This window comes from Ictalurus furcatus, chromosome 22 (genome assembly GCF_023375685.1).
Source record: "Ictalurus furcatus strain D&B chromosome 22, Billie_1.0, whole genome shotgun sequence".
Lineage (NCBI taxonomy): Eukaryota > Metazoa > Chordata > Actinopteri > Siluriformes > Ictaluridae > Ictalurus > Ictalurus furcatus.
The window spans coordinates 2,452,539-2,474,280 of record NC_071276.1 but is presented as its reverse complement, the minus strand read 5'-3'; the positions used below and the strand labels follow the sequence as shown (position 1 = coordinate 2,474,280).

Genomic DNA, 21,742 nt, shown 5'->3' with positions numbered 1-21,742 from the left:
TCAGCGTACGCGTGTTATGCTGCGTTTATTCGTTTTCTTCTGTCTTCCTCACTCCAAACTTTCAATGAGTTTTAAATGTTCAGAGTCGGCCGCCCAGGAGACTAAAGTATGCCAAACGGTTGTTCTTAATATCGCCGATAGACAAGAGATAAACGCGGAAACGGTAAAAGTGTCCGTTTTCGCGGCGAGAGGAAAGCTGTCGTCCGCCGTTCGCTCGACGGGTGACGCTCGCCCGCTCACCTCGCCTCGTTTTCTTTCCCTCTCAACGGCCGAGCGTCCCGTTCCCACCAGGACGTGAAAGGGGAACAAAAAGCGAGAGGCGCGCTTCCGACATTCCTTAAAGCTCTATTGAGTTGTCTAATGAACCTCGGCTGGTCCGTTTCTCGCTCTGTCTCGGGTAAACGCCGCTATTTTACTCTCCCCCGTCTCACTTCTCTCTCCCCCGTCTCACTTCTCTCTCTCTCTCTCTCTCTCTCTCTCTCTCTCTCTCTCTCTCTCTCTCTCTCTCTCTGTGTGTCAGAGTTTAATTTGTTTGGAAGCTGTAATCGGCAACGAAGCCCGCGTGCCGGAGTAATTCCTGAGGAAAAGTTTCTCCAAAACTTCCAAAGCATCTTCTCTCTTCTATCTCTAAAGAGCGTCCATTTCCATCAGTTGATTCGTCCTTGCCCCGCCTTTTGAGATGCCTTTGGGAGTGAAACCTTCGCCCCGACGTGGGAGAACATCCCGAGGAATTTGTCTTTTGTTTGCAGAGGCGACCCAGAAGCCCACACGAGTCCCTCTGGTCCTTCAAATTAAAGGCTTGGTTTTGTAAGAGCAGGGTTGAGGAGCAGAACCGGGGCGGGGGGTCCTCAAGTTCAAGGCGGTTTCATATTTTGGAGCAAAGCTTCGCGCTGTCTGACCAAACGGACGAGGTCGATCCTGATTTCTCATCCTCTCATTCTGACCCCCTGTCCCTTTTTTTTTTTTTCTTTTCTTTTCTTTTCTTTTCTTTTCTTTTTCCTGCCCCACTTCTCACATCCACAGCGTCTGCACGCGTCTTTTCCACGCTCTGTGTCGCTGTTTAGAAACGAAAAGCGCCCAGGCGTCGAAAGCAGAACGCTCAATGCTAACGCCGACACGTTTCTCCGCCGTGTAGTCGTTAAGCACGCCTTTTTATTTCTTCTGATTTTTGACGCACGCTCTGAACGTTTGATCAGGCACACGGGCACAGAGCGAGCTAGAGAAAAGGGACACGGGCGCCATCGCCGCGGGAACTGAATTTCAGTCCGGCCAATTAGGATGAGTGATGCGCGGAGATAAGAGCGAGGGAGGGCTGTCGCGGTCGCGCCTCTTCTCGAGTCCCGTCAGGTACGCAGGAGCTCTGAATTAAACATGGGCCGCCACCTGGAGGAGGACCTGGCGGCTTGTGCCAGGGGGAGAAAGTTGCCCTTTCAGCGCCGACTGTGATTTCGGTGTTTGGTTGGCGTTGGTAATCAGACAGCGTGAGCCGATTTGTAGTTCACGGAAAGGCCAAGCGCCGGACGATCTTTCTAGCATCTCAAATGCGGAATACAAAGCATTTCTATTTATTTATTAAACATGCCTCCGTTTTTACTCAGCAAATGCAGAAAGCCGTGATCTTCCCCACACGTCACACGTTTTTGCTAACGGGACGTGTGACAGTGAGAATGGTTTGAAAATAACCTTTTTTTAGATTGGACATTTGGAGCTTATCAGCATGCTTTGTTTTGTTTTTTAATTCCAGGCTGATGTATTTTTTTCTCCCCATGTCGAGCTCGATGCCCCGGACTCCATTGATCCAAATGTCAAGCTGAAATCTGTCAGACACACAGGACTTTTTTTTTTTTTTTTCCTCATCCTCACACTCTTGAACGTATTGACAGACTGCATTGTTTTGTACAGAGTCACAGCTGTGCGTGTCCCTAAGCTTTAAGGTTTCTGTCGCATCATCCGACATGTATAGAGGAACTTGGGGAACAATACGTCAGCGAGAGGAAACCAGAGCCTTGTGTCCGAACCTAACGGAGTCCTCCTTCAGAGAACCCAAGTGTAGACCGTGTAACGGATGACTCTATTAGACGCTGGCGCCTGGAGCGTAAAAACCTGCCGTCGTGATGCCACCGCTTTGTCATTATTCACGTACGCTGTAAAACACTCCTCCTTCCACTGTTTCGCCGCGCGCATGCTTTCGATTTGTTTTATCGGCGAAGCGCGTTAGCACCACATCTGGAACAGTAAAAGCAGCTCGTTTGTGCCGTGGCTCATCAAACGGGAGCGGATCCTCCCAGATTCCATTTTATCCTCGCAGCAGGACCGGTACGACTGTGGTTTGGCACCGCGTTCGAACCCTGGCGCCAAACCGTAGCCATCCGAAGACGACCTGCTACACAGAGGGGCGGACTCGAGGCTCTCGAGGACCCCTGCACGGATTGTGGAATGTTTTTGGTGGCGCTTCTCGGGTCCTTCGTTCTTTAGAGATAAACGCATCACGACAGCGGTGCGCATCTCCAGAGACTCGGCTCAAGGCTGCAATGGCTCAAGGCCAGCCATTTTGTTTTATTTTACCATGCGCGGGTTTTATTGATGAAGCTGAGCTCGATTTTGAAAGGTTTTCTAATAACGTTTACTGGTGTAAGTCAAGTATCGCTAATTGCTCCGCCGGGGCGTCTTTCATCATGCGAAAGCAGTGCAGTCCAACCCCTCCCCTCCCCACCCCACCTTGCATTGATCAGCCTGTTCTGTACTTTGGCTTCATCCATGCAATAAGATGGAGCTTTCAAGAACATTCCAGGGGTTTATTCGTCTTTACTAAGTGTGTTTTTTTTTCTTCCTTTTCTGCTAGGATATGCCGCGCTTGTGGTCTTGTACACATATTTGCAGTAGGATAAGCTGTTCTTTGTCTTAGAGGCCCGTGCACGTCAAGTCCAGTATAGGTTTTGGCTCGAGGTCCCTCAGGGGACGTCAACAATAAGCTCCATGTGAAGCCTTCAGAAAGGCTAAGTATCAGGAATTTTTGGCTGCGCGGATTGGGGGGCGGGGAACTGAACAGTCCGAGGGACTAGAACAACAAGGTCGTCTTATTTTCTTACTGAAGCTTTCGTATCAGCCCAGACGGCGTGTACTTGAAGGACTGTTGCTTTATATAACGTTTTACGACTGGTGAGCAGGAGGAAGCTGCTTCGTTCGTCACTGCGTCCATGTAGGATCAGTGGTGGAAAAATAAGTAGGACAGACATCCAGGACGGGATTTCATGTCTGGGCTGTTTGTTTGGTGGACGAGTGGGTTGTTGATGTCACCGACTGTTGTTTTTGGATTTTTCTCTTTCTGTCATCTGTTGTTCTCCTCGGCCGACCCATTCGGTGTGTGTTCCTCAGCGCACCAGCGGTTTGTTTCTGTATCAGGACATTCCAAATTGTATTGTATTGGCTACACCCAATGTTTGTTCACTGCCTCTGATCGATGTTCCCTCTTTTCTCCCATAGACAGCTCGCTGATCTACATGTTGGCTTACCCTTTTTAACAAAAAATCTGAAACTGAAGGCTAAAATACAAACCGTTTTCTGTGTCATGTATCACGTCTGCCTGTAAATACCAGGAAATAAAAGCTGACATTCGACACTCTCTTCTCAAACCCAGATGTCTTGAGTCTGCAGCAGAAACAACTGAACTGGCCTTGCTGTTCCAGTAGTTTTGGCGTGCCCTGTAAACCAGACTAAATCAATTAATCATGAATGGAAGGACGAAGCGCTGCCATCCTCCCTCTCCCGTCGCCTCCTCCCTCGGCAGCTGGGGGTATTCCTCAAAATATCCATTTCATTTCCTTCAACCAGACATCCATATGCTCCAAACACAAAGCTCAGAGGCAGGTGCATAATTCCCCGACCACCCAGAAAGCTGTGCGCGTGACTCGCCGTGACTCACCATGACTCAGGTTTTCACCGTTCCAGGCTTCTCCTGCATTCACTGTGGACATAGAGGGGGAAAATAAAAATAAAAAGGAATATGGGGGGGGGGGGGCTTGTTTTGTTTGCAGCTGTCCTCTAAATTTAGGACGTTAAAGAGCTGATGGAGGTCATCGGCGTTCAAGGAAACATCTCTGGAAACGTTGTTGTTGTGGGGGTTTTTGTCCTGTTATGTTCTGCTTTTCTGTTCTATTGTGTTGCCGTTTCACTAACTGCAATGAGCAAGCACATTCCCCAGAGAGAGAGAGAGTGTGTGTGTGTGTGTGTTGGTGTTTTTTAACTGAAATGAAACCAGCGTCCCCCCAGACTTGATTTCTACACAGATTAGATTAGCTGTGTCAGTTTGGACTCGACCCTGCTGCAGCTGTAAGCCACGATGTGTGTGTGTGTGTGTGTGTGTGTGTTTTAGTGAAAATAGTTCTGCCGCGTTTCCTAATTGAGAACGCAGTTGAGTTGTAGGCTATTTTCGGTCCCGGGTTCTGTTTGGGGTTCGACCCAGAAGAGTGCGGGATCGTGTTCCATCAGTTCTGCCAAACTTGGTTTCCAGAACCGCCTCGCTGTCCTCCGAATTCTCTCTCTCTCTCTCTCTCTCTCTCTCTCTCTCTCTCTCTCAGAGGACACTAGTACAGTCAGGAGGTGTCTGTGTTGTCCAGTTTTCTGACCGTTTTCAGGACAGAGGGGAGTTTGTTATCGTGTGTTGATAACGCGCAGGGTGTTGTGTACGACTGAGTCGTGGGATAAACTACTGTGGTGGTTTTTTTTAACATTTTTTTATTGGTTTTTCATTGTACTTATCTTTCTCTGATTAAGAGTTTCTCTTCATACCTCTCGTAGGGTTAAGAGATACTCAGCAACTGGGCTGAAGTTCATTTAAGGACATTAGGCGAGTTGGACGGTGTAGTCACGCGCAGCGGTGAGATCCCGTCGGCTGTAATGACCTGAAAATCCCGCTGTTAAATCAAACTCAAGATGGTGTTAATATCGAGAGCGGTGAAATATCTAACCCGGGACGTGCGTTAACTCGTACCCAGCTACTTAATTAAATAACGTTCAGACCAGACCGTGAAATGTAATGCGCAGCTCGTGAATAGAAACGAGCGATTGGCCTCTGCGTGTGTGTGTGTGTGTGTGTGTGTGTGTGTGTGTGTAGGGGGGGGGGTTGTGTTTGTTGTGAACGTGAGCTCTTTCTCTCAATCGGGGACAGGAAGGGCGGGGCCACATTCCATGCGCTCAGAGTCAGGAAGCTTCTCGGCACGTCCTTCCTGTACTGATACACGGCGTGTTTGTGCCAAAGCTCTGTGCACGTACATATCCCCGCGTTGTTTGCTTTGAGAGGCTAGAGCGGGACGTTTGTTTGGCGAGCGAGGCAGCTGTCCGAGTCAGTGACGGTGCCTCTGAAATGAGCCTAAACTGATTTGGCAGCCATGACCATGGACTCCGTCCATAATTCGCAGTTTCATTGTAGGATGCTGCTCGCTGCAAGGGCAGCTGGGAAGGCTGGTGGCTCAGCAGGTACCGAGCCAACTCATCATTATCATCCTAATGTGCCGCGGCTCATCAGTCTGGCACACGTTGGTGTTTAGAAATGAGGAACGATCTGCCTTTTAAAGCTTTTTAAAAGATCCCGTCTTTAAAGGACGCGACTGTTAGAGGGGCAGTGGCAGCTCAGTGGTGAGATGTTGGAGTTAAACATCTCTGGAGCCCTTGAGCGAGGCCCCTAACCCTCAACTCCTCAGCTGTATAGATGAGATAAATGCAAGTCGCTCTGGATCAGGGCGTCTGCCAAACGCCGTAAATACAAATCTACAGCATATCCACATTCATTTTTACAATGACACGCCGACTCGCTAGCACGTAAACGAGGTCTGTTGACAACCAAGGTAGTCAAGTCTCAGGCTTTTTTTTTTTTTTGCTGTGTCCATCACAGATTCGGCGTTTTCCAAAGAAAGTAAAAAACGAAGGAAAAGAAGAGGTGCGAGACGTTATTGGGTGCGTCTCGTCTGCTTTGACGCTTTGGTCTGGGATTTGTCGGGAGGGCTGTTTTGAAGGAGGCTGCTTAAATCCTTGCGGCAGATAATCCATATTTCATCTCCAGACATTCATCCCCCCCCCCCCACCCCCACACACACGCACACACGCACACACCAAGCCAAATCCCAGCCACCTGCAGCGAGCAGCAACCAGGCCAACAGCATGCTAACTGAGATCAAACTCAGACTGCATTTCTACATTTATAGTGCATAAAATATTCGGAGTGGTACGGCGTGTTACACAGTTCCTACGAGTCCCATTTTATTTTTCAAGCGTTTTACAAACTACCAAGCATGTTTTACAGGCGTGCCGTATTCAGTAACAGCCCCCACCCTCCCCAAACACACACACACACACACAAATGTTTTGTTTGCAGGGAACATCTCTCTTCTCTGTAAGTGGGCAATGAGAGCGCATTATCCACGCCTGGTCTATTAGTTTATTAGCCACAATCTCTTTTGTTGTGTGCCATTAATCTATGATTAAAAATCTAAACAAGCAATTAAGCGGCAATACCCGAGAAATCAAAATCCAATCCGAGGCTAATCGGGGAGGGAGGAAAAAACTAACACCTTCTGAGCGGCCACGGCACAACAGAAAGGCAGCAAAGTGAAATACATTACGAGTAATGAAGCCCAGGCCTCTATCTCTCTCTCTCTCTCTCTCTCTCTCTCTCTCTCTCTCTCTCACTGAAGGGCAACCGTGTAGATTATTGACGTCCATGTCTATATGGGAGGTTTACCAGAGGACGGTGCAGGAGCATCGAGCATTGAGCCAGAGTGGACGTGGAGCAGCTGCTCAGATTCCCCTCAGAGGAATTCCTCCCACATCCAAATCTCTGATTACGGAGCCTGCGGAAGCACAGAGCTTCCAGTTTTCTGATAACGTGATCAGCAGGCTGGACCTTAAACGCTGACCTGGCTCTGAGTGAAATTGGACTATAAAACTATAATAGTGGGTTAAAAAAAAAAAAAGATACTTCCTGTGTGACTAAACCAAGGTTTTTGGGGGGGAAATGCTGAAGGTACCAACACCAGAGATCCTCCAGGATGAAGAAGATAAATGAACGTGTGTTTGGCATTATTTGGAAATGGATGTCTCGTATCTGCTGTCGGATCACGCTCAGAGATCTGATACTGGAAATTGGTACGTATTAAATTCAATAATAATTTGGAGTGGGGAAAATTAAAAAAAAACAAAAAAAAAAACCAACCCGAATGACGTGATCTATTTTAACGTGAAGATGACGTGTCGTTTTGTCCTTGTTTTTAACCCGAGCTCTCAAATGTCCTCAAAGTACAACGGCGTCAGTAAAATCCGGACTTGTTTACTTGAGTCTTGTTTCTGAGCTTGAATACCGAGTTGCCAGGTTACTCCGCTCTCGTGATGATGATAACGGTGGAGTGGTGGTGATGGAGCGATGATGGCCGTGACGTCTGTGCCGGAGCATGATTACCACATAAACACCCCGGCGCAGCTTTCAAAATGACCACAGTGATGGATTTGACTCCATCTGCTCCATTAGCTGTCCTGGTTGTGTTTCCTGCCTGATATCGGCTGAACCAGACACGGCTGAAAGCGCCGAGCCGTGGACGGAGCAGCTGGAGACTCTGGTCTCGGTTTATTTAAAAAATAAATAAATAAATTCCACTTTTTTTTTTTTTTTAACTTCTGAAACACGAGAGTGATTTAATACATCAATCATCAGGCGTTGCTGTGGCGCTGAGACATGACGTATCGCGAACATTGACTCGCGCTGTTAAAGCGTAATGCTCGGCCTGCTGCTGATGGCGTTCGTCTGGCAGCGTATCAGAGAGAGAGAGAGAGAAGGAGCGAGCTATCTCACGCCAAGCAGCTGTTTAAACGCTTCTGACAGGAACAATACGGTCAGCTTCTGCTGCTGACATTCTGGCCCGGGTGGAACTAAATCTCCCTCCCCGGGGCCGTTTAATGTCCGGGCGCAGCCTCTTAACGCACGTTATCTCATCCTCAGAGGGTTTGTTAGGTGGTTTTGGGTTGCAGGTTTTGGCTCTGGGTCGCGAACTATTTACATGACGCAGGATCAGGAAGGAATAAAACAGCGTATCGTACTGTTAGTGGAAAATAATCCATGACGGATTGCTGTCATCGAGTCGGACGTACTTTTACTACTTCAAACCTGATTGTTTTCCTGTAGATTGGTGTGACACTTTTTTTTTTATCCTTTTATAGTTACATTTAATGTTGTGGAACCGTCTGCAAGACGAGTCTGATCTCTCTTGAAGTCGGTCATCACGTTTGGTAGCCGTGTTGGTACGGTCTAATGTGTACATGCAGCACCTCCAGGCTTTAACCAGTCCTTATTCCTGCTCTACCCTTTCCCTCATCTCTAAACAAACAAGCCCACAAGGCTCCACCCAAAGCCATGGGCATTCCCATACACCACACTGTGTAGAAATAATCTGCTCCTGCTCTCTGCTGCTACGCTTTCTGTTATTCTTCACCTCGACTGGTGCTGAACAGAGGTGAAAAACGGTCTAGCCAAATACAATGGGTCACATTCCACAGATTTGCCTCTCTCCACTGTGTGCGCGCGCGCTGTGGGACTAACTCGAACCCTACTGTAAGGCCTCAGAGTTCCAGGAATGCCTGCAACTTGGATTTATACACCTCTGATTTGTTCCAGATGTTTAAAACAAGCCCATCTCCTAAATATTCTCATCTCGCAGGCGTTCCATTTCGTAGCTTCTGGAAGCGGTGGATTGTTTAGCCGTTATTTATCTGTGGGTTCTTTATACACGGCAGTAAAGCGCTCACATAGATCACACTTTATCGGAAGAGTAAACAATGCTCCGATCGGTCGCTGGAACGTTTCCGCGCTTCGGCAAGGAAATACATCAGCGCGCTCGGCGCATTCTTCAGGGTTTTGACTCTGCGCCATGGTGAAAGGAAGCAGCAGCCTTTCGCAGCCTGCGCTGCAGAGCGGGACGTTTTATTGTTTGTTTATTTTGTTCAGTCTCTGACAACCTTTTGAACAATAGGACAAAAGAACGGCCAAGAATGAGCGAGGGGTTTTGCGAAAGAACGGACGGACGTGGTGAAATAGTGTGAGCAGCGGGAAGGAGGTGAGAGTGCACACTGTCGATTTCTTAAAGCCCCTAACCAACCAAACAACCACCCCCCTTCCCCCCGCGCCATTACGTCTCTACTCCTGCCAAAACTAACTCTCCCTCTCCAAAAACCTTCTTGCACTTGACTACCCAGAATCCTCCTTTCCTCACAGCCACTCGTCTTCATTAACACCCTGACGTCCTCTGGTCCAGACCTGGCTGACCTCGAACAGGGAGCCAGCGCCAGAATCTGCTCCTCCTCTGGCCAGTGAGAGTGGGAGGAGCTGGAGCACTGCCAATCACTCTCGTCCCTTCCTTCCAACTTCCTTTCCTCTCCCATCTCCCATCTCACATGATTTGTTTGGCTCCTTCCATCCTCGTTCTAGAGGATTGTACTTCTGTGGCGTTAATAGTTGGCGATAATGACCATCTCTGAACTGTCTGTGTTCTCATGCTAGTTTCAGACGACTTCTCCTGGGTCTAGTAAGGACAGGACTAACAGCTCGGTACAGAAAAGGGTCGTTTTGTTTTGTTTTTTTCGAAAATAAACAAGCAGATGACTCTGCGTATTTTTTCCAAGCTCGCAGCGGAGAGAGCTAAAGGCCAGCTCGTGTTAGCTTTCTCACCTCGGTGAGTTGGCAGAGCAGAAGGTCGAACAGAAGGGACTGTGGCTAAATTGGATGACCTAAGGTTACCGCGACTGTCTTTGCGAGGGGGATTAATTGTATAAAAGCCCGGTAATGATCTCTGGCTTGTGGCCCGACTCGAAATCCCTTTAGCCACAGTGCAGTGAATTAGCGCTGCTCAGGTGATTTAAGGTGAACACCACGGTGGAAGAGGAGCAAATCCGTCACGCTGTGTTCTGACCTTCAGGCGAGACGACGAATCTCAATTCGTTCTCGGAGCTTTCCTTTTCCTCCATTTTCTAACACGAGTCTGTGGTAGAACGTTCCAGACGTTAATTAAATTGATCTTATTCCAACGGTTGGACTGGACCGGAGGACGTCGTGACGCAGATGAAGAACTCGGAACAGACTGAAATATCCTTTTGGAATCGAGATGATTCCGTACCATCTGTAGTTCTTCCCCGTCCTGTTTCACGTTGCTCCTGTTTCATTTGAGACGGCGCCTAGACACAGAACTAACTCGTCTGAGCTTTCTGAGGACCGGTCTGACTGCAGATCTGAGAAACCTTTTGTAGTCATCAAACTACACCGTGATTTGCTGAATAACACGATCTCTGTGTCCTGGCCCGTCTTCACTGCTGACCTGTCTGTATCCGTTATCGATTATCTCGTGCCAAATTATTTCCGTTTCTGATCAGCACCGACAGCAGGATGGCTGTAGAAAGCCCGACGACCCGTCAATCAAATATAAAACGCAACATTAAAGAAAAAGAATGGATGTGATTTGGTGATTTGGCACTGCCGCTTTGCCAGTTGTTGCTACGGGAACAATACTGCGAGGAAAAGTAGTCTATCTTAACTCTCAGAGCTTTGGACCCCCATGGAACGAAAGTTGTTACACCAGCACGTCCCCGAGTGTTTTATTCGTCTTCTACCACAGCAGTTTGCCCACTCGTGCAAATTTTTACCCATTAAAGAACATCAAAGCATTCTTACTTTTTTTTAAATCCATTTATAGTTACGTTTATCGTTTTGGAACGACTGCGAAACAAGTTGTTTCCAGTTCTCGCTCGTCAAGAAGCTTTACCTCGGATTGGAAACGAAGCACTGACGGCGGAGACCCTTTCCGTAAATGTCAAACAAACATCTTTCACCATATCCACTCTCACACTCTGGCTTTTTCTTCTTTATATCGTGACCTGTTGATGCTGTAAACCCCACCGCATGTGGATTTGACGGTTTGTCATTGGTGGGCCGTCTGAAAAGCCTGTCTTTCACCCCTCTTGTGTTTGGTATACGTGCATTCATTCTCTGGACGGTTGCTAGGAAACACTCCATTCCCCCCCGACACCCCTTTCTTTTTTGAGGAGCCTCTTTCGCTTCCCCGTCTGAGCCGGTCGTATTACTATGCGGAAGGAGCCTCTCGTGCACCCTTCTGCCCGGCATGGGGCCCTCCATCTGTGTGTTTTAAGACGAGGCCCAGAGGTGGAGAACGGCGAGACCGCAAAGCGTGGAACGCAGAAAATAATTTCCTCAATCTGACGGCTTCTCGTAACGCCTGGAGGACGTCACAAGGGCCATGATTATACGGTCGAACGCAGTTTCAGGGTAATAATATCAGCTTGTGGGTATTCGCCGAGAAGAGGGAAGCAGGCGGAAATGAGCAACGTCAACTGTTCGCACGAAATATAAACAGCACTGAGTCGGGAGCAATAGAGTCCGTTTAACCTTTCCGATCCACTCATTCTGCGAGTGTGAACGGCGTTAATGTTGACGTGCAACTGTAATAAAGGTCAGCGGTCAAATCGTCATTACGCCAAGAGCAGTGTATCAGACGCTCGTAGAGACACGGCGTCTGGTTCCGAAGTGTGAAAATGTGTTTGTAGGAGAGACAGCTGTGGTGTGTGTGTGTGTGTGTTTGGAGATATCTTTCCCCATGCTGTGTGGATCAGTCATGAAGGCTGTGAAGCATGAAGCATAGGTTTTATCTAATCCTCAGTCCAATCCAGCCGGCTGCCTGACCAATCTCTCCCCCATTCTCAAGAGCTTTCTTGCCTTAATCTTAGTTGAAGCTGAGTGCGTTTTGTTTTGGATAAACGTGGTCCAAATCTCCTGCTCTAGGTTACGTGGGTCTACTAAACCCATGTGTGTTTGCTTACAGGAACGTTTTTAATAGGTTTATCATCAGGATAAGTTCATACAGCGCACGCGCAGTACGAGTCCCTACGGATGAGCTGTTACTATAGAAATGAAAACGTATTCGAAGGAGCGCGGTGATATAAATAAACCCCAAGACTTTCTAACCAATCGGAACCCAGAATTCATCCGCGCTGTAGTTGACCAGCTAAGTATTGTTGGTAATTTTCGGACTTTGCCCATCTTTCCCGCTGTTATTGTTGGAAGGATCCCTCTGCTGTACTCCGAAAACTCATCCTTTGTGGTTTAATCGATAACATGCGAAGTCGCCCCTGTTTGAGCGTTCGGAACGTTTCCAGAGAGCCAGATTTAACCGAACAGGACTGCACAAACAAAACGGAGCAAACCAGGGTTATTTTATTTCCATCAAGGATTCTGTGTGCTGCGTTTGCCAACATTGTTTCCAGAAAAGCGCCTGTTGCAGGATGGGGGTTCGCGGCGGGGGTGGTGGTATGAGAAAAATACCCCTGGTCTTTTCATGTCCAGATAAAACAAATCCCAGGACAATAAGCCTCCACGTTCGGCACCAACACAATCACGGTTGTACAGAGGATTGGGAAGGACTGTGTTTAGCGTGGAATGTGAAGCCATCGCTGCTGCGTTTATAATAATAACGGGGCGAAATATCTTTGGTTCCTGGAGGTGCTAATGGTGTGACTGTGACATTGAAAGCTGATGAGATGATCAGTGAGTGAGGTTCCTAATGGGTAATGGTCCGATGGTTTCGAAAATCATTAGACACTGATGTGGAAATGGTTAATGGATACCATTAGGGAGTGTTTTTCTCTTCTCTCTCTCTCTCTTCTCTCGCTCTCTCTTTGTGCGCTTGTGTTAATCAGTAGCTAAACTGTTTATGATTAGTTGTAGATTATGTTTCGCATCCACTATGCAAGCTCCCGCGTACGTTGTTACTATAGGGGAAATAACAAAAGCATCCTAGAATGCGTGCATTGATGTCCAGCGGACTCGTGATTTGTCTGGGTTTTTGTGGAGAATTTCGTGCTAGAGCTGGCTGAGCTGCATGGCCTGGTCATCAGCGTGACCTGCCACGGGCGCCGTGCTGTAAAAGAGCCGTGGTGTCAGACGCAGTTATTCAGACTGACAGGCCTTCTCCTTCCGTCACACTAACCGACTGCACACACACTCCAGAGGTGAGAAACGAGCATGGCTTTTCCACTCGCGCCTCCTGCGGCCCGATCTCCGCTCGACTCTCGAGCCGTCAGCGAGCGCGGAGGCGGCGCCGACACCTGTATCTGCGTGCATGGCTTCACTTCTTATCACCCGGCTTTTAAAACTCGCCTGTGTTTGCCTGGGCGCGCAGCAGACAAACAGCGAATGATATTAAAATCCGCTCCCACGCGCCTCTTAACAGGCTTTTGCACGAGTTAATCAAAGCGTCATTACCGCACAATATTGCTTTTATAAAGCAGACAGCACTCGAGTGTTGGTGGGAGGCACTTCAGCCTCGGAAACGTCTCCTCGCCCACGAGCGGCTTAGTGCAGACGATTAACGATTAGGCCAGAGAAGTTTTTCTTTCAGATTTTTCTCTGTATCAGTCAGTAAACCGGTCATGTCAGGTCTGCCTGCTTCAGACCTCCGCCAGCAGATTCCTGTCTTCCTGTATCCCCGTGTCTCTCCTCTCTCCATCCTCCGAATCCGTCCTGACATTTTCGTCTCGCACCCTCCTGAGGCTCTTAAGCACGCGGGCGATTTATTAAAACTGTAATAATAGCCGAAGGTTAGGGAAAAGGTTTCCCTGACCGTGACGTCCTTTGACCTCTGTTTGACAGGAGCAGAGTCCCAGCAACCAGACGTCCCTGGCCATGATGCAGGAGCCGCAGGAGGTGGTGGAGGAGACGGTCACTATAGAGGAGGACCCCGGCACGCCCACTTCACACGTCTCCGTGGTGACGTCAGACGATGGAACCACACGCCGCACAGAGACCAAGGTATGGGTGTATACACACACACACACACACACACACACACACACACAATATTTTAGATAGAAAGTAATGTTATTTAATGTTGCGTTAGTTACTGTAAGTCATATTGAAGCTCACTGTAATGTCATGTGTCTGATGACGGTTCTGTGTGTGTGTGTGTGTGTGTGTGTGTGTGTGTGTGTGTCCACGATCTGCAGAGTTATTACTATAAACTGGGAAACCACTGCTGACATAGAGATTTGTAGAACACGTCGAGTCAGATTTCCACCCAATCACACAGCAGTCAAACACACACACACACACACACACACACACACACACACACACACACATACACAGGTTTCTAAAGTCTTGGCTTCATTTCTACAGCTGCACATTTCCACTCCGGCGCAATTTCCTCGTGTGGAATGTCGAGTCGTTCCTTTCTCAAACATCCAGGGCATGTTATAAATGTTTTGGCGTGACAGTGGTATGTGAATTTCGTACTCCGCCCGAACACGAGAGTCCCACTGACGCGTGTGTGCTGTGGGGATAAAGGGCCGGGACGTCTGCAGAGTGTACATATGTTGCATTTTCATCATCATCATCATCTTATTATTATTAAGTCTAGTCATTTTTCTTTAGTGGTCACATGACCCACAATTCCACCGCTAATGGCCAGTTCATAAAGGGTAGTAAGGGGTTGTGATATTTTTTATTTTTAAATTTTAAATTGGTCCCAGTGGTGGAAATCACAACCTACATGACCAAAGTTATTACATGTAGGGGTCCAAGCACCAAAAGTCAACTCGGACCTAATTCTGTTCTATTGGTGGAAATGGACACACACGTTATGTTATGGATATAAATAACGTTCCTGAAATAAATCTGTACTGCGTGGATCTGTAGAATGTATTTAATAACCCTTGCTTTAAAGCTCTCCCCTTTTTGATAATATTCCTGCTACAACCCACAACACTTTTCTTGGTTTTCCTCCACTTGTTTGTGAAAAAGGGCAGCTCGGCTAATGTGAAGCAGAAATGAAACTCGCCCTTACAGAGACATTATGTTCACTCTGGAGCTCCTAGCCGCTCAGCGCTGGTGTACAGTCCCCGCATGGGGCGCCGATTCGTCAAGCAGTCACCTCCACGTAGCCTCCACCCCTGCAGGGTGTATGTAACACGCGTATACATGAGCACACACACCTGTACACGTTAAACATTAATACACACACATTTCACTGTTTGTGTGTCTGCATTTGTGTGATGCTTCTCATTCTCTCTTTTTTCTGTTAAACTTTAGAACTTTTAAATTCAGTCTTGAGTCTCACTGATCTGGGATATGTGTATGACGGAGGAGGACGTGTTGAGCGTGTATGACTGAGGAGGACGTGTTGAGCGTGTATGACGGAGGAGGACGTGTTGAGCGTGTATGATTGAGGGGGACGTGTTGAGCGTGTATGACTGAGGGGGACGTGTTGAGCGTGTATGACGGTGGGAGACGTGTTGAGCGTGTATGACGGTGGGAGACGTGTTGAGCGTGTATGACGGAGGGGGACGTGTTGAGCGTGTATGACGGTGGGAGACGTGTTGAGCGTGTATGACTGTGGCAAGACATGTTGAGCGTGTATGACGGAGGGGGACATATTGAGCTTGTCCTGCTCACTTCAGAGCTGGTTGTCATAGGTGTATATTAATGTACTGGTTTTAATAGGTTATGGTTTCTATAGTAACGGCTCATTCACAGGGGTTTGTTGATATGGTGATATTTTCTGTAAGTAGACATTTAATTTGAAGCATTTCCGAAGGAGTTTGAAACAGTTGGTTATAAATAGATTTTCTTCCCTTCAGTGGTGTTAATAGAACCTGTTTAAACCTTTTGTGTGTTCTGTTAACCTCTAGCGTGGGCTGGAAGTTTGACTTGTCACGCTTATGAGCCATTTCTGAGATTAGCTGAAAACGAACCAAAGCGATCGCTCCGATTTGAAGTTTGGAGGTCTGATGGTTCTGCCGCGGTACAGGTTGACGCGCTAATTAGAGAGAAGTTGTTTGCACAGTCGATTTGTTAGCGTCGTTTCCTGTGAGCATATTAAGCGTTAACAAACGGCCGCGCCCGGTCGCTAGACACGGATGCTCTCAGCCGACGATTCATTTTCATCAGCCTCATTAATTCCCAAGACAAATTTATAGCCTCGAACACAATCGCTAATTAACGGCGCCGCGGAGTTTGCCGGGCAGCAAATTGGTTTCGGAATCGGCGGCGAGCTCTAGAACACCGAGGCGTTTCTCCTCTCCGAGCGTGGACGTTTAACGGAACAAGCTGGCAGTCGGGGGTGAGACACTCGTTTATTGAAGTCTTGCCAGAGATACGCCTCGGATGGATGGAGGGATGAGAGTAGAACTCTGTGGTGGTGATGATAAACCACCCTGATGTGTACTGATGGGTTTAGGCCACGCCTGCTTTGGATTTAACTCCAAATACGGATAGTTGGGATAAAGATAGTCTTTGAGTGCGGTCTATAAGCGCCCGATACAGCTCAGTCTATTTGATTGCACGGTTGTTTACTCATTTATTGACGTCTAACCGTACAGACAGATTGATGGCCTGAGAGAGCAGTGCAGTAATATGATTAATCCTTCCAGCCCTGTTTTCGAGTGGCCTTGTTTCTATCTCCCCCCCCACCCCATCTCCCCCACCCCTTCGAGCTTTGGTAGTGACTCATCTAATAGGCCAGGGTTTTTGAACTCCAGTCCTGCAGTACCGTATGATCATCAAGCTTCAAAGTAAATATGAATGATTTACAGGCAAACTGTGTAGTGTTGTGGACGCTTGCAACCGTGTTAAGAAAAAAATTAAAAAACCCTGGGTAGATCAGACGGCACTTTGACGTCTTGCTCGTTATTAAATGAACTTCAGTAGCGTGGTGCGCGGTGGAAATATCGGTGCTGCCTGCAAGGAGCCAGCTTATATTTATCACGGAAATCCAATATCGCCTCAGAATGCATTCTGGAGCAGCGCAGCGTACTGAAATGACATTTACGGAGTTTGGAAGACGGCCTGATCCTGAGTGACTTACGTTTATCTCATTTATATAACTGAGCAGTTGAGGGTTAAGGGTCTCGCTCAAGGGCCCAACAGAGGCAGCTTGGTGGTGCTGGGGTTTGAACTCACGACCTTATGATCGGTCGTCCACCCAGAAAGACGGATATCTTCAAATTCATGACCGTGCCAATTTGGTCTTGAGTTGTTCATCATACTGGGTTGTGATTCGGAGTCGTAATTAATAAAAACCATCTGGTAGTTTGTGTAGATTTGGCTCTGAATCCCAGCACGTAACATTTTCAAATTAACCTTGAAACGTTAAGCTCATGGACGTTCGCAGCTCCTTCACTGTGCTGGAGAACTAACTCCTGTCCCTCGCCGTTGTACGTGTGTTTGTTTACTTTTCTCAACTTTTTATTTATTTTTTTTATTCGTTTGCTCTCCCAGGTGACCAAGATGGTGAAGACTGTAACGACCCGCACCGTGCGTCAGGTCCCGCTGGGTCCGGACGGTCTGCCGATTGCTGACGGCTCATCACCACTGGGAAGCTACACAGACTCCATCGACCGTCGCTTCATGAAGAACGGCGAGCGCTTCGTCACGCCTCAGGCCACGTCCACGCTCACACGCTCCTACAACCACAGCAACTATGGCGACTCGTACTACAGCCCTCACGACGCCTACGGGGACGTTTGCGACAACTACGGCAGCCTCTCCCGTGGCCTCAACTACCGCCCGTATCGGCCCTACGGCTACCGCATGGAGAACAGCTACACCCTGCCCATTCGTAGGGACGACTACGGGCACATGGCACAGCCGCAAGTACCGGTGGGAGGCAGCAGCACTATGGACCTCAATCGCTCAGCACCGGAGCGCTTTCAACCCGAGCCGTACGGACTGGAGGACGACCGGCGCAGCCTCGGCCCAGACGACGAAGAGCCGTATGAGTTGGAGCCTGACTACTCCACCGCCAACCGCCGCACACTGCCCAGCGCTGCACGTGCCATGAGAGACCCGCTGCGCAATGGTCCTCGCGTCAGGTGAGGCTCGGGGTCTGATCTCAGGTTGATCAAAGTAATATCAGGATGTTGCCTCTTTATAATGATCCTAGGATGCTCTCTGTTTAACCTTATATCTCGCTTAGTTTTACCTAAGAACAGTCCCAGTCTGATCTCAGTATCACCTCAGGGAGATTTGGGTCAAATTTTGAGTTTGATCTCAGTATCACATTAGGAAAGTCCTGGTTTAATCTGAGTCTGATTTCAGTATCACCTCAGGAAAGTCTTGGTTTAGTCTGAGTCTGATCTCAGTATCACCTCAGGAAATTATTGGTTTAATCTGAGTCTGATCTCAGAATCACCTCAGGAAAGTCTGGGTTTAATCTGAGTCTGATCTCAGTATCACCTCAGGAAAGTATTGGTTTAATCTGAGTCTGATCTCAGTATCACCTCCTGAAAGTCCCGGTTTAATCTGAGTCTGATCTCAGTATCACCTCAGGAAAGTATTGGTTTAATCTGAGTCTGATCTCAGTATCACCTCAGGAAAGTCTGGGTTTAATCTGAGTCTGATCTCAGTATCACCTCAGGAAAGTCTGGTTTAATCTGAGTCTGATCTCAGTATCACCTCCTGAAAGTCCCGGTTTAATCTGAGTATAATTTCAGTATCATCTCGGGGAGATTTGGGTTTGATCTTGAATATGATCTCAGTATCACCTCAGGACGATTAGGGTCTAATCCGAGTTAGGGTCTAATAGTTAGCTGTGAAAAAAATAAACATTGTGCTGATTTTTCAGCATCTTGGTGTCCTACTTTATCTGTTGCTAGCTCGGTGTTTACACAATGAGATCTCGTTCTGATTTCAACCCAAGTCAGGTCTGATGATCCAGGTGCTTTCCATCTGTATGCTGATGTTCTTTCATTGAGACGGGAGCTTGCGTTCAAGTTTAAGATCCATAGCGTGGGCCGGGCATGCTGACGACGTCACGACGCGGCCGCCTGCGAGAGCAGGGAGAGAGGAGGGGCGTGGCTGTGGCTAGTTAAGTATAAAGCATCTGCGCGGGTGGCTGAGGGACATCATCTTACATACTTGTAAACAGATGCTCGGAGTGAAGACACTGCGCAGGGGGAATTGAAATGCTAATAGCTAGTGAGCATATGGTTGTGTCAGTAGGAGCAGCCTGCGCGTCGCTCTCCTCCTGCCACTCCTCCCTTATGCTGTCAGGCTGAAATGGGCGGGGCCCGTGAGCCTTCTCTGGTCTCTCTCAGGTTCTCATGGTTCGTAGTTTAGACCAAAGTGGGCATGTTTTTAATCGCCAGCCCCAGTCTGTCCCTCTCTGTCTCCCATTATTGACAATGTGCTGGTGCCTGTGCGTACACACACACACACACACACACACACACACACAGCAGGCATGCCCCTGCTAGCTCTTTGGTCTGTCACAAGCACATTTCTAGAAAGTCAGAACAAATAAAAGCTGGCATTTGACATGAAGTAGAGGTGTGTGTGTGTGTGTGTGTGTTTGAACAATGGACTGAAGTGTATAAAGGAAGCATTTTCTGTCGAGCAGGATTTCAGTCCTGACTGACACACACTGACTGGGCAACATTGGTAGGCAAAGGGTACCTTTTACTCCTCTCACACACACACACATGAGCTATGACAAACTCCTGGCTATTTTATGCATAATGATCAGTTATAGGTACACAAAGTCCTGAATTTTTCTGATCACTTTCTCTCGGTCACACTCGCGTCTCTATAGTGTTCCCCGTAATCACACAGCGGGACCACAAATGATGAATGCGTGAGGAGATCCGGGCGTTATAATTACGGCTTATCGTGCAGCCGGCTCTGAAAACCGTCAATTACGCTCGGGGGGGATGGTGGGAAAATCGAGACGTTTACCACGGGAATCATCCCGATGCGCTCACGTCAGCGAGTGGAGTGTGTTTAATCCATTACTGACGCTACATGAGCGGCATTTGTCCTGCGCATCCTCGCGCCGCGTCCACGCCTTCACCCTCTCGATTTTGCTTCATTAGCGTTTGTTCGAATTAGCAAGCTTTTATTGGCGTAACAAGTCGATAAACGGTGCTGTCGACCAATCAGAATCCAGGAACCCTGTGGTCAGAACTTTATCACCGTTGACTGACTGCAGATAACCCAACCGCTAGTTTTTCCCCGGCCACATGACCTCTACTAAGTGAGGACGTTGAAGCCTAATGCATTTCCTCTCTGACGTTATCTGCCCTCTTCCATATACGTGAACTCGGAGATGATTGGTTAATGGCACTTTTTGGATTCGTTTCCCTGTTTGTCCTCCCCAGTTCCCAGTTCTCCAGCCATCACGTGAAAGACACGTGAAGCCAGCCGTCCATACCATACATCTTTTCAAACTGCTGCTCAAGCGGCGTCACGGGGCTGCGTAACACCCTCTGAGGAAAGCGTTATCCGCCCTCTTCCTCATACACCATTGACTAGCGTCTCCATGATCGACGGCGAATAGGGAGCGTGTCCCTCCTACGCAGGTGGCATCGTCTGGGTTTCACCTCTCGATCCGAGCCCAGATGGAAGTAAGAGAAACCGTCGTTTTTACGTGCTGAATCCAAAAGCAGTGCATATTTGATGCAAACGTAAGCCACAAGTGTGGAAGTACTTCAGTTAAAAGGATTACTTGATCACCGTTCATCATTTCTGTGATCTGTCTGCGGTTGTTTATCGCTTGCCGTCGGAAATTTGTCGTCTCGCCTTTACCTCGTTGGTTATTCGGCCTGGATAATTGTGTTTGTATGCGACGCGTCCGCTCTGCACACCACTTAATTAGCATTCATGCTCCAGAACCTCTGACGTTCTGAAATAGCTCATAGAGGCAGGAGGAACAAAAATACCCACGCTTAATGATCAACTGAAGAAGAGAAAAAATTCACTGACGTAAAAAAAAAAAAAAAAAAAAACGGAAGCGGTGAAAAAAGAGATCTGAGTCCACACTTTAACTGTTTATAGTCCATCCTTCATGTTAACAGAAGTTGGATGGAGTGAACGATGAATGCTGAAGGACAGAAGGTGGGGATAAATGATGAATTTGATGATTGGCTCCACATCTTCATTTCGCTCCGCTACGTCTTTATCTGGTGTCTCGTGTTCATAGTGAAAATATGCAGTAAAAACCAAAGCCAGACCGAACAGAATGCCGAGTCCGAGTGCCGGTGTGTTCAGAGCAGGCTGGGATTTATTTCAGAACCTCTGTGTGCTTCTGATCAACAACACTTTATTCATCTACACGTTACATCTTCACAACTTCATCAGGAAGTATCGACTTGTTCTTTCACTCTTTCTCTCTCTTTCTTTCTGTCTCTCTCTGCTGCTCTGTCTCTTTCTGTCTCTCTCTCTTTCTGTTTCTCTTCCTGTCTCTCTCTCTCTCTCTCTGCTGGTCTGTCTCTTTCTGTCTCTCTCTCTTTCTGTTTCTCTTTCTGTCTCTCTCTGTCTCTGCTGCTCTGTCTCTTTCTGTCTCTCTCTCTTTCTGTTTCTCTTCCTGTCTCTCTCTCTCTCTCTCTGCTGGTCTGTCTCTTTCTGTCTCTCTCTCTTTCTGTTTCTCTTTGTCTCTCTCTGTCTCTGCTGCTCTCTGTCTCTTTCTGTCTCTCTCTCTCTTTCTGTTTCTCTTTGTCTCTCTCTCTCTCTGCTGCTCTGTCTCTTTCTGTCTCTCTCTCTCTTTCTGTTTCTCTTTCTGTCTCTCTCTGTCTCTGCTGCTCTGTCTCTTTCTGTCTCTCTCTCTCTTTCTGTTTCTCTTTGTCTCTCTCTGTCTCTGCTGGTCTGTCTCTTTCTGTCTCTCTCTCTCTTTCTGTTTCTCTTTGTCTCTCTCTGTCTCTGCTGCTC

The 21,742-nt window shown here is 47.9% G+C and overlaps 1 protein-coding gene across 15 annotated transcripts in view; it reads left to right on the top strand.

The window, feature by feature from the left end:
• arvcfb (ARVCF delta catenin family member b) overlaps window positions 1-21,742 on the top strand; it is a 133,127-nt gene that overhangs the window by 70,962 nt on the left and 40,423 nt on the right. For 13 of the 15 annotated variants that reach the window (XR_008384353.1, XR_008384354.1, XM_053610461.1 and 10 more), the window contains 2 exons: window positions 13,697-13,855; window positions 17,321-17,913. Coding sequence is in view for 13 of the 15 variants with exons in the window: in XM_053610461.1 (XP_053466436.1) it covers window positions 13,697-13,855; window positions 17,321-17,913 (752 nt within the window). In the remaining 2 variants the exon portion in view is untranslated. Of the gene's footprint in view, window positions 1-6,587; window positions 7,141-8,585; window positions 9,099-13,696; window positions 13,856-17,320; window positions 17,914-21,742 lie in introns of those variants that run through there. The other 2 variants (XM_053610458.1, XM_053610459.1) reach the window with 2 other exon arrangements.